The following is a 16581-nucleotide window of genomic DNA, read 5'->3' on the forward strand; positions in this document are numbered from 1 at the left end:
CTGCACTGAAATTCACTTGGGTTTTCTCTCATTCTCAGATTCTATTCCAAACAAGTAGTCTGTAAATCCAAATGGATTACCAGTGTGCTGTAGGTTTTTTTATAGAACATTCTATGTTTGGTCTACATCAACAGTAGTTTGCATAAGTTAGTCTTGGTTACCATCTAAAATATTTTTAAATGTTCTTTACATGAGAATTTATGTTGTATTTCTAAACCTTTAGGGGCTTTATCTATTTTTCTAAGTCAGTTAATTGTACTTTTAAAGAAAGTATTTTGTATCTACTTTTGTAACTTCATCAGAATAAAATATATTAAAAGAAATGACTGATTAAAGTGTCTCAACACTTTTTTTAAGATTTTATTTGAGAGAGAGTGCACATGCATGTCCCCCTGAGCGGCAGGGGGAGGGACCACAGGGGAGGGAGAGAGGCAAGCAGACTCAACACTGGCTGGATCTCATGACCCTGAGACCACGGCCAGAGCCGAGACCACGGCCAGAGCCCAGACCAAGTCAAACACAAAGCCGACTGAGCCACCTAGGCGCCCCTCACACTTACTTCTATTTAAATGTGAAACTTAAGATTTTTGCTTCTATAGAAGGTTGTCTTTGCTTATCATTTAGTAGCTAAAATGTTTCCTTAACTCTTAGAGGAAAGAGAAGTTCCTAAATAAATATTCTATAATACCAAGGACCCACCCTCAAGAAACAAACTAGACCTACGATTACAGTGGCTAAAACCCATCCCAGACAAAAAATTAGTAGTCTCCTGCACTAACCAAGCTGATTTCTTTCTTGCATATTCCTGGTTGTGGGTTGAGAAAAGGGAAGAGGAGAGAATGGACTCATGATTATCTGACCTTGAACTGCATGCTCATCATAAGACCGCCCACCCCAAATAGCCAGTTTTTGTTCCCGTAGGAGAAATATGAGTTATTTTTAGAGGTCCAAATTACAGGTGCCTAATTTTAATTCAAGATAGCAATGCTAGAATTGTTTTGACCTTTTGATTAGAGTTAAAATTTAGAAGTTAATATGGCTAAATAATATGCGTTAACACTCCTATTTTGTATAAGATATAAACTTGATCAGTTTTGGATTTTTTTTGATTGTTACATTTCAATAGGATTAAAATCGCTCATAAAAATGTAAGGATGTCTAATGTCTAATTTTGAAAGCTATTTTAAACTTTATAAATGAATAGTAGAATAACCCAAGTAACCTTTGGGAGGGCCGGAGTCAGGCTTCAAAGCTACAGTGTCTAAACCATGTCTCAGGCCCTCTAGCTAATAACACTGAAGGCCTTGGAATGGACACTACCGCCTGCACCATTATTGCTGGCCACTAGATGTCAGTCTCTGCGTCAGCGCCTCCCAAAAGCCAGATGCATCAGCGCTGACCAGAATAAAGAATTTTACCTAAAACTGTCTTCCTTTCCTGTCTTAGAATAAAAAATGTACATGGGTGGGGACAAAAAAAACCAAAAAACATAATGGGCACCTCAGATTTGGTAGATCCTAAGTCATATACCCCTGTCCTGGCTGCTAGAGAGGCTGGGGAAGTTTCTGGATTTTACTTGGAGGTTTAGAGTTCACAGCAAAATTGATGCTGGTTGTTGGAAAAACTTGGGACTGGCTCCTGCCCTGAACTTTCTGTTCCTGCTTTGTGAAAAGATAAGGGAGTTTTCACTAGAATGTAAGTTTCTGAGCACACTGTTAAGCTCAACGGACATTTTTTGTAGCGTATTTGCTAAGTGAAGGAAGTCAATTACTGATTCAGATTCTGGTCAAGTTCTTGTGGTTGATGAGCGCTTTGAATACCACTTCTTTAGGGGAGCCTACCTGTTTAGGGGAGTCCTTCAGCAGGTTATCTTTTTTTTATTAACATATAATGTATAATTTGTTTCAGGGGTACAGGTCTGTGATTCATCAGTCTTACACAATTCACAGCGCTCACCATAGCACATACCCTCCCCAGTGTCCATCACCCAGCCACCCCATCCCTCCCACCCCCCACCACTCCAGTTACCCTCAGTTTGTTCCCTGAGATTAAGAAACTCTTATGGTTTGTCTCCCTCTCTGGTTTCATCTTGTTTCATTTTTTCCCTCCCTTCCCCTATGATCCTCTGTCTTGTTTCTCAAATTCCTCAAATCAGTGAGATCATATGATAATTGTCTTTCTCTGATTGACTTATTTCACTTAGCATAATACCCTCTATCCATCCACGTTGTTGCAAATGGAAAGATTTTGGGTTTTTTATGGTTGCATAATATTCCATTCTGTGCGTGCGTGCGTGTGTGTGTGTGTGTGTGTGTGTGTATACATATATACACACACCACATCTTCTTCATCCATTCATCTGTTGATGGACATCTAGGCTCTTTCCACAGTTCGGCTATTGTGGACATTGCTGCTATAAACATCAGGGTGCACGTACCCCTTCGGATCACTACATTTGTATCTTTGGGGTAAATACCCAGTAGTGCAATTGCTGGGTTATAGGGTAGCTCTATTTTCAACTTTCTGAGGAACCTCCATACTGTTTTCCAGAGTGGTTGCACCAGCTTGCATTCCCACCAACAGTGTAGGAGGGTTCCCCTTTCTCTACATCCTCGCCAACATCTGTTTCCTGACTTGTTAATTTTAGCCATTCTGACAGGTGTGAGGTGGTATCTAATTGAGGTTTTGGTTTGGATTTCCCTGATGCTCAGCAATGTTGAGCACTTTGTTGAGCACTTTTTCATGTGTCTGTTGGCCATTTGTATGTCTTTGCAGAAATGTCTGTTCATGTCTTCTGCCCATTTCTTGATTGGATTATTTGTTCTTTGGGTGTTGAGTTTGATAAGTTCTGTATAGATTTTGGATACTAGCCCTTTATCTGATATGTCATTTGCAAATATCTTCTCCCATTCTGTCGGGTCTTTTGGTTTTGTTGACTGTTTCTTTTGCTGTGCAAAAGCTTTTTATCTTGATGAAATCCCAATACTTCCTTTTTGCCCTTGCTTCCCTTGCCTTTGGCGAAGTTTCTAGGAAGAAGTTGCTGCGACTGAGGTGGAAGACGTTGCTGCCTGTGTTCTCCTCTAGGATTTTGATGGATTCCTATCACATTTAGGTCTTTCATCAATTTTGAGTCTATTTTTGTGTGTGGTGTGAAGAAATGGTCCAGTTTCATTCTTCTGCATGTGGCTGTCCAATTTTCCCAACACCATTTGTTGAAGAGACTGTCTTTTTTCCATTGGACATTCTTTCCGGCTTTGTCGATTCGTTGACCATAGAGTTGAGGGTCCATTTCTGGGCTCTCGATTCTGTTCCATTGATCTATGTGTCTCTTTTTGTGCCAGTACCATACTGTCTTGATGATTACAGCTTTGTAATAAAGCTTGAAGTCCGGGATTATGATGTCACCAGCTTTGGTTTTCTTTTTCAATATTCCTCTGGCTATTCGGGGTCTTTTCAGGTTCCATACAAATTTTAGGATTAATTTGTCCCATTTCTTTGAAAAAAGTGGATGGTGTTTTGATAGGGATTGCATTAAATGTGTACATTGCTCTAGGTAGCATAGACATTTTCACAATATTTGTTCTTCCAATCCCTGAGCATGGAATGTTTTTCCATTTCCTTGTGTCTTCCTCAATTTCTTTCATGAGCATTCTATAGTTCTCTGAGTACAGATTCTTTGCCTCTTTGGTTAGATTTATTCCTAGGTATCTTATGGTTTTGGGTGCAATTGTAAATGGGCTTCAGCAGGTTATCTTATTTAATCCTTACGGCCACCTAGGAAGGGGGCGGTAACTGAGAGGTATGTTAAGAATTTTTCGGTGTTTTTCAGAAGGTGGCACAAATGCTCTGACTTCAGATAGCTACTGCATAGTGAGACCAGTCTTTTCCTCTGGGATGCATCTGTAAAATCTGTGTGCTCATGTGTGCTAAGAGGCTCTATAAAACAAAATGACCATGATTTATACTCATACCTATGAGGTAAAAAAAGATGTATCCAAAGAGATCCTCCTGAAGAGGATTAATTTTGCGATTTTGCGACTAATTTTGCGATTAGCTCAGATGTAAATATGAGTGACCATGGACCAATATAAGTGAATATAAGAGAATCTCAAATTCAGGGCAAAAAAGAATAAAATGCAGAAGGGATAGACCCATTTCCTGGGACTAAAGCTATTATACTTTTAATCATAACAAAGTAAAACTGGCCTTTTATTTGCTTCTATCATAAAAAGTTACACTTGAAATGTTAAATTGGAACTAATTTGGAAGCCCAGGATTGGTGAGATTGTTCTGCAAATCCTTTCCTAAAAAGGTTCAAATTCACACTCTGGAGCTAGAATGGCTAAACCACTGTTCAGCTCTGTTCAGTAATCCTAGTGTGTGTGTGTGCACTTTTTGTTCTATGCCAAGCTGGGCAGCTGGCAAGACTAAATCAAGAGACTGGGGTGGAGCTCAGGGACCACTGGGAAAAACACACACCTACATAAATTGGTAGAGTTATCTGATTGCCATAGGGGCAATAAAAGTTATGCGTAAGTTGTGGGCCCCTAAGCTTACTGTGGGGCCATCAGAGGCAGCTGCCTGGAGAAGACAAGGCTTGAGCCGGCTTATAAGATGGGTAACCACATAAGCAAGCTTGTAGCATAGTTTGTACAGGGAGGTACCAGCCGTCCAGTATTACTGAAGGGTGGATTCCAGTTGGACAGGTAGGTAGGGGTTAAATCATATGAAAGAACTTGGATTTTTGCCAGTAGGTGATGGAGGGTCAGAGGATTTTAGATAAGCAAATAATGGACAGGTTTTCACTTCAGATGGCTCTGACGGCAGTGTAGAGACACAAAGGGGAGGATACTGGATACTAGGGCAGAGTGACGGTCCAAAATAACAATAATAATAATGTGAACGATCGTGAAATTAGGAAGGAGAGGAAGGTTGAAGATAAGCAAAAGTACTGATTTTCAATAAAAGAGGAATTCGGCAAATACAAATCAGTGAGTTTAAGGTGGGTCTCTTACAAGTAACAAACCCAACCAACTAAAAGGACTTTAGTGCTCATTTCTGGCACTATTTGACAAACGGTGGCAAGCATCTGTCTCTCAACAACTTCTGTATCTATTTCATTTCCAAAATGGGTGCTGCGCACATGATTACAAAGGTGGCAGCCAGCTGCAGGCGCTCAGTGGCAAAGGACCGTTTCTTCTCCTTAGTGCCGGGCGAGTCTCTAGACCAACTCTCACTGGGCTGGCTCAGACCATGTGAACCAACCCAAACCAATCTGTGCCTGATGGGCCAGACCTGGGTCATGTGACCACACTCGGAGCTGGGGACAGGTCGACCCTATCTGAACTGTGTGGTACAAGGAGCAAAGGGTGGTTCACTACTACACAATGGGAAAAATATTTTTGGTAGTTTTAATTAACACCCGTGAAGAAAAATGAAAGTTAGCAAGTTATTCCTAATCCCACCGACCATGAGTTTTAAGGAATCAAGCAATAAGTGTGAGAAAGGTTATTAGAGTAATCCAAAGGAGAAATTATGAGACCCAAAACACAGAAGTCAATACTGGAATGAATACGCATATATATATAGGTGATCACTTTAAAGAGCAACTGTAGGTCGTCCAACTTATCCAAGTGCAAGGCTTGGATGAACATGTTGAACATACTGATTGCATAGGCGGGAACGCAATAGCAAAAGGAATTGGTGAAGCCTGCAGGGTATACCAGACCACATGCTGCCCAAATATACTGCTAGAGAGAGAATGGGCTTCGTCGAATTCCGGCCTTGACGTCTGTCTGAATCAGTTCAGAGGTGGGGCAGGTTGGCTGGATAATCTTACCGTCCTTAAGGCGGCAGCTTCCACTACATTCTCAGGACTCCACGGTCTGTGATTCCAGGCTACTTCTCTGCTGGGCCGTGTCCTGCAGGCACCTTAAACTCAGGCAAAACCAAAACTGAGTTTGTCGGCCCCCTTCACTCCAGACCTCGCCCTCCTCCACCCATCGCACTGTCCACGCCATACATCTTTCTCACCCTCGCCGCCCAATCCAGTCACTCCATTCCCTTCCCCTCCCAAGTATCCAGATCCACTCCTCCATCCCTGCGGCCCCAGCTCTCGTCGAGACCTCAAATCTCGCCCGGACCATTGCGGTAGCCTCAGAACTTCTGTCCTCGTCTCCAGTGTCAGCCCCCTACAGCCCCTCGTCTTCGCAGGAGCCCGAACGGTCTTTCTAAAACTCAAATCTGAAAACGACTCCCCTACTTAATGTCCCTCCACGGCTCGCCTGTTCTGGAGGGAGAAACCCACACTCCCCAGTTTGGAAGCCAGGTTGCGGGCGGTGGGGATGGCAAGGGAGATGTCCTACCGAGGGCGCGAGGTGCACTGGCGTGTGAGCAGCTCAGATCGGGGGGCCGAGAACCCCGGGCGTCCCCAGGCTGCGCAAGAAGGGCCCGCTGGCGGAACGACCCCCGGAGGCCGGCGGAGCGCGGCGCTGACCGGGCCGGGTAGGGTCGCGAGCGGGCGGGGCAGCAGGTTCCGGGGAGGCGTCCCCGGGGCGAGGACGCGGCCCGAGCGGGGCGGCTCGCGGCCTCCGGGCGGCAGGGGGCGGCCTCGTCCGCGGCGGCGGCTCCGGGTCCCCGGCTCCGCGCCTCTCAGGGGACGCGGCGACCTCAGGCGGCGGGCCGCGTTGGCCGGGCATGGCGGCGTGGAGCCCGGCCACGGCAGCGCCGCTGCTCCGTGGGATCCGCGGGGTGAGCAGCGGGGCCGGGCTGCTCTTCCCGGGCGGGAGCTGCCGAGGGGCCGCGGGGCTGGCCGCGGCTGGGGCTCGAGGACCGGCTCCCGTAGAGCGCGGCGCAGGGCCCGGGGGCCTCCCTTTCCTTTCTCTCATTCATTCCTAGTGGGTTGGGTCCTTCAGTGGGCAGGGGCGGCGGGGCTCGGAGAAGTGGCAGGCCCCGGCGCGCGCTGGCGGAGCTCCCGAGCCGGTGGAGGTGGGGGGGCGAGGGGACCAGACACAGAAACCGTCGTGATCCCGCGGGCGTGGAGAAAGCGGTGTTGATGTACTGAGCCGGAGACATAGCAGTCACAGCCCGGAGTCCTGGCGTGGGTGCCGGAGAGTGCGAGGGTCTGGGCTTTGGGCAAGTCCTCCCAGCCTCTGTGCCCTCTCCAAGCCCCACACGCCCTGAGTAGAAGCCCAGCAGAGGGCACTCCCCACGCGCTCTCTGAATTTTCTCTCCTCGTTTCTGAGTCATCCTTTCCTCACTTCATCCACTTTGCTCTTCCCTTCTTCCTCCTAGCCTGCCGCTCTTGAACGCGCCTCCACTGAGTATAAAGAGCTGGTGACTTTCAGCGGGACAGTCAGGATTCTAGGGATTTTGTCAGTAGATTGCTCGTGTAAAGGCCACTGCCTACAGATTAGCTAAAACGGAGGAAAGACCTCCCAAGAAATCAGCAATGCTAAGTACCCTCAGCCCTTAGCGATTTCTGCTTCTGCCTGCCACCTGGTTACCCTCTGCCTTTGTTCCCCAAGGCTCTGTCCTCAGAGGAGGCTCCACACCCCCCTCCTCCATCCCAATTTTAGCCAGGCCCCCAACATCAAGTTTCTGCCCCTCCACACGGCACTCAGTCTTACTCCAGACCTTTCTTCTGACCTGCATTTCAACTGCCTGCTAGAATTGAGATTTCTTTGCAGGTGCGAGTAGGCATGCCGTGAATGGTGTGCTCACTGTGTTCATTCGTTCATCCATCCATCACCCAAGTCTCCCAGAGGGCCTGTCCTGGCCCAGCTTTGGAAGGCTGCAGTAACAGGATAGACTCATTCTTGGCCTTTGAAACCAGCTAGTGAAAGAGCCAGTGCACAGGTCATTTTAAAGAAGGTGCTTCAAGGGGCACCTGGGTGGCTCAGTCGGTTAAGCACCGGACTTTTGATCTCAGCTCAAGTCTTGAACTCAGGGTGGTGAGTTCAAGCCCTGCACTGGGCTCCATGCTGGGTGTGGAGCCTACTTTAAAAAAAAGAAGGTACTTTGAGAGTCTCTAACACAGGACCCTGCTCTGGGCCATCAGGGACAGCCTGAGGACAGGTGGCACTGAAGGGTGAAGGGATGGTACCTTCAGCACCAGCACTAGATGAACAGCGCTTGTGTGTCCCATCTGTCACCCCCCTCCAGTCTGATGCCCAGGCTACTCCCTTTGTAATACCTCTCATCTGGGCATCTTAACTGACTAGCTTCAAAAGGCACTGTTTTGTGCAGGTTACTTTGGCACCAAGAGGCCTAACAAACCCCAAGATCTTTAGCCTGACATTCAGGGCCTGCGATGCGCTCTTTTCAGTCTCCCTTTTAGCATGTGCTCAACCCAGTCAAAGGGCTGCAGACCTGGTTTTTTTCTCTCTCTCCCATAAGGGTTGAGACATGTCCCTGCGAGAAGCACTGGTTCCCTATGGTAGCCACTGGGGGCAGAGGGAGTGTTGTTGCCAGTGGTAAATAAATGTTTCTCCTTCAGGTCCTTTAACAGAATTCTGCTGCTTCTCCCCAGTAAGAATTAGTACATGTAGCAAAGTGTAGCCTGCTTAGTGAGCAGTAGCTCACAAGGCCACATCCCACTGGAGGGTGTGGAATGTGAATCAGGCCTAAAGGACAGGTGGCATTTGGTCTCAGCAGCACATGGTCAGTGGCACGCTGGCCCGGGGAGGCATGTGTGAGGCGGGCTGCCTGGCCTCTGGCTCCACATCTCACCAGTGGACCCGACCTTAGCACATGCCGTAGTCCCCTCGTTTCTTCACCTCCAAAACTGACACCACGATGGTGTCTCTCTGACAGCATTATCATGAGGAGTTCAAGATCTGTTAAGTTTGTCTTGCTCTGAAGTCAAAGTGAGTTATTTACAATTCCACTCCCCACCCTCACCAACTCCCCAAGGAGTTTATTCTGTGCCTTGGGGAGCTTCAGTGGACATGCGATGCCACGCAGTCCCTGGGATGCAGCGCATGGCCATGCTGGCGGGGGGCCTGGGCCCTGGCTGGCGGGGCAGTGGCAGGTGGGGCCTGCACAGTGACCAGGCCCGGCCTGCGGGCACCATCATCTCGCTCGGCCATGACTCTCCTCTGTTCTGTGGCAGCTTCCTCTTCTCCACTGTGTCCAACGAACATTTGCCTCGCAAACTGAGGGGGAGCTCAGAGTGACCCAAGTTCTCAAAGAAAGGTTTCCTGGAGCTACAGCTATCCAAGTCACTGACATTTCAGGTGAGGTTTTCTCTCATCTTTCCCACCGGGTCTGCTAGGATTTTGCCCTCCGCAGGGCTGGGGCGCTGGGCAGAGCGCACTCACCATCAGCGGCTTCTCGGTACGTGTGGCTTTTGGACAGATGGAATTCAGTCTCTCCCAGCTGATGGCTGGAGGTGGGGATGTGGAAGCGTCGGAGGGAAACTTTGTGAGGATAAGGCCCAGCTGGGAGGACTCGTGGTTGCTAGCCTGGCCCGGCTCTCGGTCTCCCTAGGACTCAGGCCCACAGCCTTTAATTTGACTTCCAGATGAACATTAATTTTGCCACATTCTCCTGACACCCTAGAATGTTAGAGCTGGGGCGGATCCCAGAAGGATTTTATCCTTTTGAAAATAACTGCCTTACTTTCCCCATGAGGAGCCGAGCTCAGAAAGGCCAAACAACCTGCTCAGCCCCTCCCAGGGAGGACGCGGCAGAACTGGAACCAGCACCAGGACACAGGGGGACACAGGCGGACTCTGTCCTGAGTCCAGTTGCCAGCCCCAGGCGCCTCAGAAGTCAGACTGGCTGCATGTTAAGAACGGGCTGGGGAGGCAAGTTCTGCAACCACAGGCCAGGACAGGGCCTTTGTCCAGACGCACGTGTGGAACAGCTTAGCGGGGGCAGTTAGGTGGGCGTCCACCTGCATCTCTCCATATCCACATGTGTCTTTGGCACCCTGCATTGCCATGACGTTCTCAGTCCTATACCTGCCCCAGGCCCAGGTCAGGCAGAACTGGAACTTGACCTTCCGTCTGGCTCTGCCTCGCCCTGAACGGAGTGTGGAAAGGGAACCGAGGCCGGACAGCTTGGTTCCTGGTGCGCATAAAGCCTGCTGAGTAACTTGCACTTCTCATAAACTAGCCGGGTGCTCCCAGCACAGGGGACATGTTCTCTCTTGCCCACGCTGGTTCATGCTAGGGCGGCACACTTGTGTCGGTCATCGGCACAAGCTCGCCGGCCACGTGGGTGTGGGTGGATGTGTCTGCCACAGACAGCTTGACCAGAAAGCTGTTCCCTCCCCAAGGGAGCCCGGGATGAGACCCTTGAGGCTGCTCACAGACCAGGAGGGGCTGAAGAGAGCCCTGGGCAGGGCCGCCTGGCTGGCTCAGTTGGTGAAGCTTCTGCCTTTGGCTCAGGTCTTGATCTCGGGGTCCTGGGATCGAGCCCCACGTCGGGCTCCCTGCTCTGTGGGAAACCTGCTTCTCCCTCTGCCTCTGTTGCTGCCCCTGCTTGTGTTTGGTCTCTCTTTCAAATAAATAAATAAAATCCAAAAAGAAAAAAAAAGAAAGAGAGAGAGAGACCCACGCAGCTCTATTACACAGGGTATTTTCAAACCAAACTTTAGTGTATTTTTGCATTTTTAAAAATACTGACTGCTGCTCCTTTGGTAGGTCGAACATGGAAATTCAGCCTTTCCCACCCCTCCTCTTCCAGGGGGTTTCTTGGTCTACTCAACAGAAATACGAAGCAAACCAACATTTCCTAGGCTTTCTGTGCTTTGTGCCTTACCTTCCATGCCCCACAAGGCATAATCCTGGGTAAGTGTAGCTGACTTGCGAAAGGAAGAGCATATTTTGGATTGAGGCAGCCCCATGGGGAGCATGTGGTCCGGTCGTCAGCCGTGAGGTTTTTCTAACCGTATTAGCAACTTTCTGCTGAATAAGAATATTCAGACCTTCTTTGGATTGTACGGTACTTTGAGGACATATGGGACCGTGGCTACCGTAAGTTAATAATTGAAACACTTTTGAGTCATGTTTATTTCAGGAGGCTGTGGGGCGATGTATGAAATCCGGATCGAGTCAGAAGAATTTAAGGAGAAGAGAACTGTCCAGCAGCACCAGATGGTAAATCAGGTCAGTAGAAGCAACACGGCTCCGTTGCCATTGGTCTCCAGCATCTTAAAGGGCCTGACAAGCGGGGATGGTGTTTTAACTGTCAGCCCTGGGAAAGAATAAGGCAATACCACGCTCATGCAGACAGCATTCAGGACCTGAGCAAAATGCAATCTGGAACTTACCTGGAATCAGACGGTGGGCAAACAGGAATTTTATTCAGAATTGAAAAGAAGCCACCCAATAGTTATTTTGCATTTCCTTCTGTATTTTTTTGTATAATGCTACCAATGTTTACTGTATATATCTGTAAACATACAAGTACTAAAAAATAGATGTTTTTGTAGATTTGAAGATTTTTTTTTTTTAGCGTTTCTTTGGACTGCTTTGTACAGATGGGTAAATTGAGGCATGGCATGATTGAGAATTGCTCCAGCTGCCCCAGACCCAGTGACAGGATATGGGGGTCTGGAACATCAGATTTAACCAGACTAAGGTCCAGTTTATTCATGATCTATGCTTATTTTACTTGGGATTTATACCAGCCTGGGCCCTGGCCTGTATCTGTAGTCACCCTCCTGCAGCAGGTGTGTCTGACATCATTCTGGAAGGTCTTGCACATTGTGAACTAGTTTCATTTTTGTCTAGCACAGCTCTGGTCATGAGAGTCCCTCTGTGGCCCCTTGTGTATCCAGTTCAGGTGTCCCAGACTGCTGTTCCAGGCTTTCCCCACCCTTCCCCGAACGAAGCCTCCCTTGGCCCCTGCCCGTTGTTCTGTCTGTGCTTCTGGACCTTTGCCCAGATCAGCCCTCCTGCCTGGGTTCCCTTCCTCTCCTCTGGCACCCAGCTCAAATGCTGCCCCCCCTCCACCATGTCCACCTGCCTGGCAGGGCATGAATGTCCCCGCACCTTCTGACTCCAGCGTTCTCTGCCTTGTGTCCTGGATACTTACATCCCTGCTCTCTGTCCCTTGGCCCTGTCATTCCTCTGTGGGCTGTTCCCTTTTGGATCCATCTTTGACTTCCTCAAGGAGCCCAGTCCTTCATTTGCACGCGGACACCTTCGTCCATATGGCATGCTGAGGGTCTGCTGGGAGGTCTGGGGTAGAACGGCCACTCTGCTCCCCCAAAAGTACTTCTAGTCCCGTGTGATCTCAGGGGTGGGAGCCAAGGCAAGACAGGGAGGACCTGACGGGCCCAAATTGTCCCCAAAAGCAGGACTTTGGGTTTTGTCCCTAGAACTCCTCAGGCTGCCTGGTGTGCCTGGGCTCTGAGGGGCGCTGTGAATTTGAGTGCATTCCCTGGCCTGGGGCCACCGATACAAGTGGTTAAGGATGCAGTTTCTGGAGTCTGTCTGCCCACATTACGTATGTGGGCTCTGCTACTTTCTAGCTGTGTGATCCTGAGCAACTTACTCAACCTCCCCGTGCCTCGGTTCTTTAATCTGTCACCAGGGAGAGAAACAGTACTTGCCTCAAAGGGCTGTTTTGCAAATTAGTGGTAGAGCACATGCGTGGCACTCAGAACGCAGTCTGACAGCTCGTAAGCCCTCGGTAAACGTCAGCGGCCGTCACCGTTGTCATCCTTGTCCACAGCATTGGGCAGAGCCTGCACCGTGTTGGCTGGAGGGGGGAAGGCAGCCATTCCCTGGGTTTGGGGGAATGTCATGGGCTCAAGGCTTCCTCTGGACCCCTGCAGAACTCGGACTTCCCCCGGCACCCTCCGAGCGAGAGAAGCCGGGTGGGGGCCTGGTGGGCCTGGGCTGGGTGAAGTTTTCTCGTCGATCTTGCTTAGTCACCCTAATAGAATTGAGACTCTCAGGCCCAAAAGGCCCTGAAAAGGCCACCTGGCCCATCTGATACTGGAATCCACTGCTGGTCAGACAGTCCCTGCCTGATTGCCTGGGGATGGGCGTCCCTGCTGTCACGACTCACACCTGCTCCACCCTCAGCAGGAATGTGCAGTTCCTCAGGGACCCTGCCGACATGTATCCTGGCCTCGTTCAGCTCCCAGGGTTCATCAGCCTTCTCTTCTGGAATAGTCATTGGTGTTGACTTTGGGCCCGGCCCCAGGGATGGCATCCATCCTATTCCTGCCCCTGACGAACAGCCCCAGGGAGAGGAGTGAGCACTGAGTTCGCTTTTTTTTTTTTTTAAGATTTTATTTATTTGACAGAGACACAGCCAGAGAGGGAACACAAGCAGGGGGAGTGGGAGAGGGAGAAGCAGGCTTCCCGCGGAGCAGGGTGCCCGATGCGGGGCTCGATCCCAGAACCCTGGGACCATGACCTGAGCCGAAGGCAGACGCTTAACCAACTGAGCCACCCAGGCGCCCACAAGGCACTTGTTTGCGATCGTTCAGTGGAGGAACAGCTCTTCAGGCAGCCAGGGACAAAGATGAGCTCTCTCAGAAAATTTGACAGAGAGAGAGAGAGAGAATGAGCGCACAAGCAGAGGGAATGGCGGAGGCAGAGGGAGAAGCAGGCCCTCCACTGAGCAGGGAGCCCGATGCGGGGCTCGATCCCAGGAGCTGGGACCATGACCTGAGCCGAAGGCAGACGCTCAACGACTGAGCCCCCCAGGCGCCCCTGAGTTCCCTTTTGTGTTGGAGGAAGCTGTTTTCTTCTTGGCTGGCTGCTTCACGGCAGGACCCAAGCCTCAGTGTCTGTGTTGGCAAAGATCGCATGAGGTGTTGGCCCCACGTGCCCAGCCTCGTGACACCTGTGGAAGGCATTCGGCCAATAGCAGTCGTCCTCTCCCCTTCTCCAGCCCCTTTCCTGCCTGTTGCCCGTTCACCTGCCCCTGAGGGTGCCTCAGCCCATGCCTCCCCTGCCCGGAGCCCTGCAGCGGGTGCCCTGAGTGCCCGGGGAGTCCAGCCCCACCCCCCCCCCGGAGCCTGCCTCAGTCTCGCACTGCCCGCTCCTGACTCACAGCCAGGCCTCCCCCCGTGCATCGTGGCAGGTCCCTGGCCTTCCCTCCTGGGCCCGGCACGTGGTCCCCCTGCCTGTCCCACTCCAGCTGCCCTGCTCCACGCACGGCCAGTGAAGGCTGGCTCCCTCCCCACACCCACAGCAGCGCTCGTGGCCTCATGGTCCGGCAATGGCTGTCACCGTGTGCCATGTCCGTTTTGTGTGCCCTTGTATTACTTCCCTTTGCCTTTTGCACCTGCGACCCCACCACAATAGCGGACACTGAGAAATGTTTACCCAAACTACATCTTGTGAACTGTGGGGCTATGGCTAAGTCACTTCCCTACCAGGACCTCAACTGTGAAGTGACCCGCGTGAACTTTAAGGCCCCCTGTAGCTGGGAGATACTGTGACCTGGGTCACAGGCCCTTAGAAGCCTGCGAAAGAGCTGGTAGAAGGCACTGGGAGGGCTGTGTGCACGGGGCATGAGGAGTCAAGGCTTTCCACGTGAAGGGCGGCTGGGCCCACGCCTAGCCAAGGAGGCTTTAAGGATTGTGGCCCAGGTGACAGCCCAAACACAGGGACAGGGACAGCCTTTAGGGGGCATTCTGTGCCTGCAGAAAGCAGAGAGCTTGGGGCCCAGGGGGCTGTGTTCCCTTCCCCGCCCCCCCGCCATGACATGACATGAGGCTTTTTCCCCAGAGTATTTCTGTTGTCTACAGAGTTGAGGGGGCTGCCGGTGAATATGGAAGGGACAGCGCAGTTCATTGGCTCCCAGCACACAGCAGCTCCTAGCATCAGGGTGGGACAGGAGCCCAAGGGGAACGAGGAGTCGCCAGAACATCAGGGGTCAGGTCCTGATTCTGTTCCTCACTTGCTGGGTTTGGACGGGGTAGATTCTGTGTCTTTTATCAAAGAAAGGGATAGGACTAGATTATCTCTAAGGATCCTTCCCCATAAACTGACTGCACATGTTAGGAATTTTTTTGTTGTTGTAAGCTAGCAACAGCAAACAAAGGGGATTAATTGGCCTGTGCAGTTAAATTATCTGGTTTCTGGCATATCTAGATTCAGGGTCTTAAGCTCATCTGCTTGCTCTTTTTCATGTTCTCTCTCTCTCCCCCTCGCTGAGCTTTTGGCTTCTGTGTTTTGGCCTCATTTTCTCCTACTGGAGATGGGTTTTCCCTTTTTGTTGGAGAACATGGCCCCCAGCCACCTCCAGTTGACATTGTTCAAGTATGGTGACCCAAGAGACAAGGCTCCACAGGGAGAAATCCCAGCAGAGATTCTGATTGGCCCAGTTTGGGTCATGTGTCACCCCTGGACCAACCAGGCTGGGCCAGAGGCACATAGCTACCTAAAGACCAGGCAAATTGGTAGGCCCACCAGCTGTACACAGTTAAGATCTCCAGGGGCTGGTGGAGAAGGGGAGGTGTAGAACAATGTGTTTGACATGCTACCATTTATGTTATTAAAAGGTAGCAGGGTGGGGGTGCCTGGGTGGCTCAGTCATTAGACGTCTGCCTTTGGCTCAGGTCATGATCTCAGGGTCCTGGGATCGAGGCCCGCTTCAGGCTCCCTGCTCCACCCCCAACGAAAAGCCTGCTTCTCCCTCTCCCACTGCCCCTGCTTGTGTTCCCTCTCTCGCTGTGTCTCTCTCTGTCAAATAAATAAATAAAAATCTTTAAAAAAAAATAAAAGGTAGCAGGGTGGATATATATTCATGTTAGCTTAAACATGCATTTTTCAGTCATTGCAAAGACATACAAGAAATTGACACCACTTCTCTCCTTTGGGGATGGAGGTGGGAATGGGGAGGTGGTGCAGGGCAGGTGGAGGGGGGAAACTTCACTGCATGCCTTTCTATAACTTTTGATTTTTGAGCCTCATTAGACATTGATTCAAAAAAACAAAAAACTATTTTCTAAAAAAAAGGGAAAACTGCTCAGACAAAGCACGAGCAGCGCCTCCTACGGAGACAGAGCTATATACAGATACTCTCAGAGAGACTTACTGTGCTCGGTGTCAGATGCAAAACAGTGATGCTCTTCTCCTTACTTAGGCACTGAAAGAAGAAATCAAAGGGATGCACGGATTGCGGATATTTACCTCCGTCCCCAAACACTGACCACGTCCTGGCCTCGTAGATGCTGCTGCTTGACGCCTTGGATGAACTTGGCTGACACCATCCTTTCCTAGGCCTTTGCCAAACAAGTTATCTATTTTGTTCATAGACATTTCCATATTATAATCATAGAAGAATATGTTCTCTATTTAGAGTTTAATTAAAGGCAACAGACAACCGAAACCTTCGAAGAGTCATTGGTGATGCGTCTGGTTCCTCTGTTTCGGAGGCAGTGTCCTCTGTCCAAAGGTGTCCCGTCCTTTTCAGTTGTGTCCTGTTGCTACACACATGGAGGGGAGTACCAGCTCGTTCTGTCATGTCAAGAGACTTTCTTGTTTCTTCTTCTCTAGGAAACTGCTATTAAGGCCCCTTAATCTTACCCAAAAGAAAAGAGAAAAAGAGAAGAGAAAAAATATGTCCTTTGGTTTTGCTGTTTCCTTGGTCGAATGCCTGGCT

The 16581-nt window shown here is 50.0% G+C and overlaps 1 protein-coding gene across 1 annotated transcript; it reads left to right on the top strand.

Moving 5' to 3' along the window:
* The first annotated feature begins 6658 nt into the window (after positions 1-6658).
* BOLA3 (bolA family member 3) lies at positions 6659-16308 on the top strand. Its single transcript, XM_028116126.2, has 4 exons — positions 6659-6750; positions 9113-9236; positions 11026-11114; positions 16063-16308. The coding sequence occupies exons 1-4, from the start codon at positions 6697-6699 to the stop codon at positions 16126-16128; spliced, it is 333 nt and encodes a 110-aa protein (XP_027971927.1). The 5' UTR covers positions 6659-6696; the 3' UTR covers positions 16129-16308.
* Positions 16309-16581: the final 273 nt, after the last annotated feature.

Source organism: Eumetopias jubatus, unplaced genomic scaffold (genome assembly GCF_037043125.1).
Source record: "Eumetopias jubatus isolate StellerSeaLion01/CBP00866 unplaced genomic scaffold, mEumJub1_p1.0 scaffold_9, whole genome shotgun sequence".
Lineage (NCBI taxonomy): Eukaryota > Metazoa > Chordata > Mammalia > Carnivora > Otariidae > Eumetopias > Eumetopias jubatus.

Excerpts from the sequence above, each read along its gene's own strand:
- BOLA3 (XM_028116126.2), top strand. The coding sequence starts at position 6,697 with ATGGCGGCGTGGAGCCCGGCCACGGCAGCGCCGCTGCTCCGTGGGATC. Across the intron at positions 6,751-9,112 it reads TGCTCCGTGGGATCCGCGGG|CTTCCTCTTCTCCACTGTGT; the intron begins GTGAGCAGCGGG and ends GTTCTGTGGCAG. Across the intron at positions 9,237-11,025 it reads CCAAGTCACTGACATTTCAG|GAGGCTGTGGGGCGATGTAT; the intron begins GTGAGGTTTTCT and ends TGTTTATTTCAG.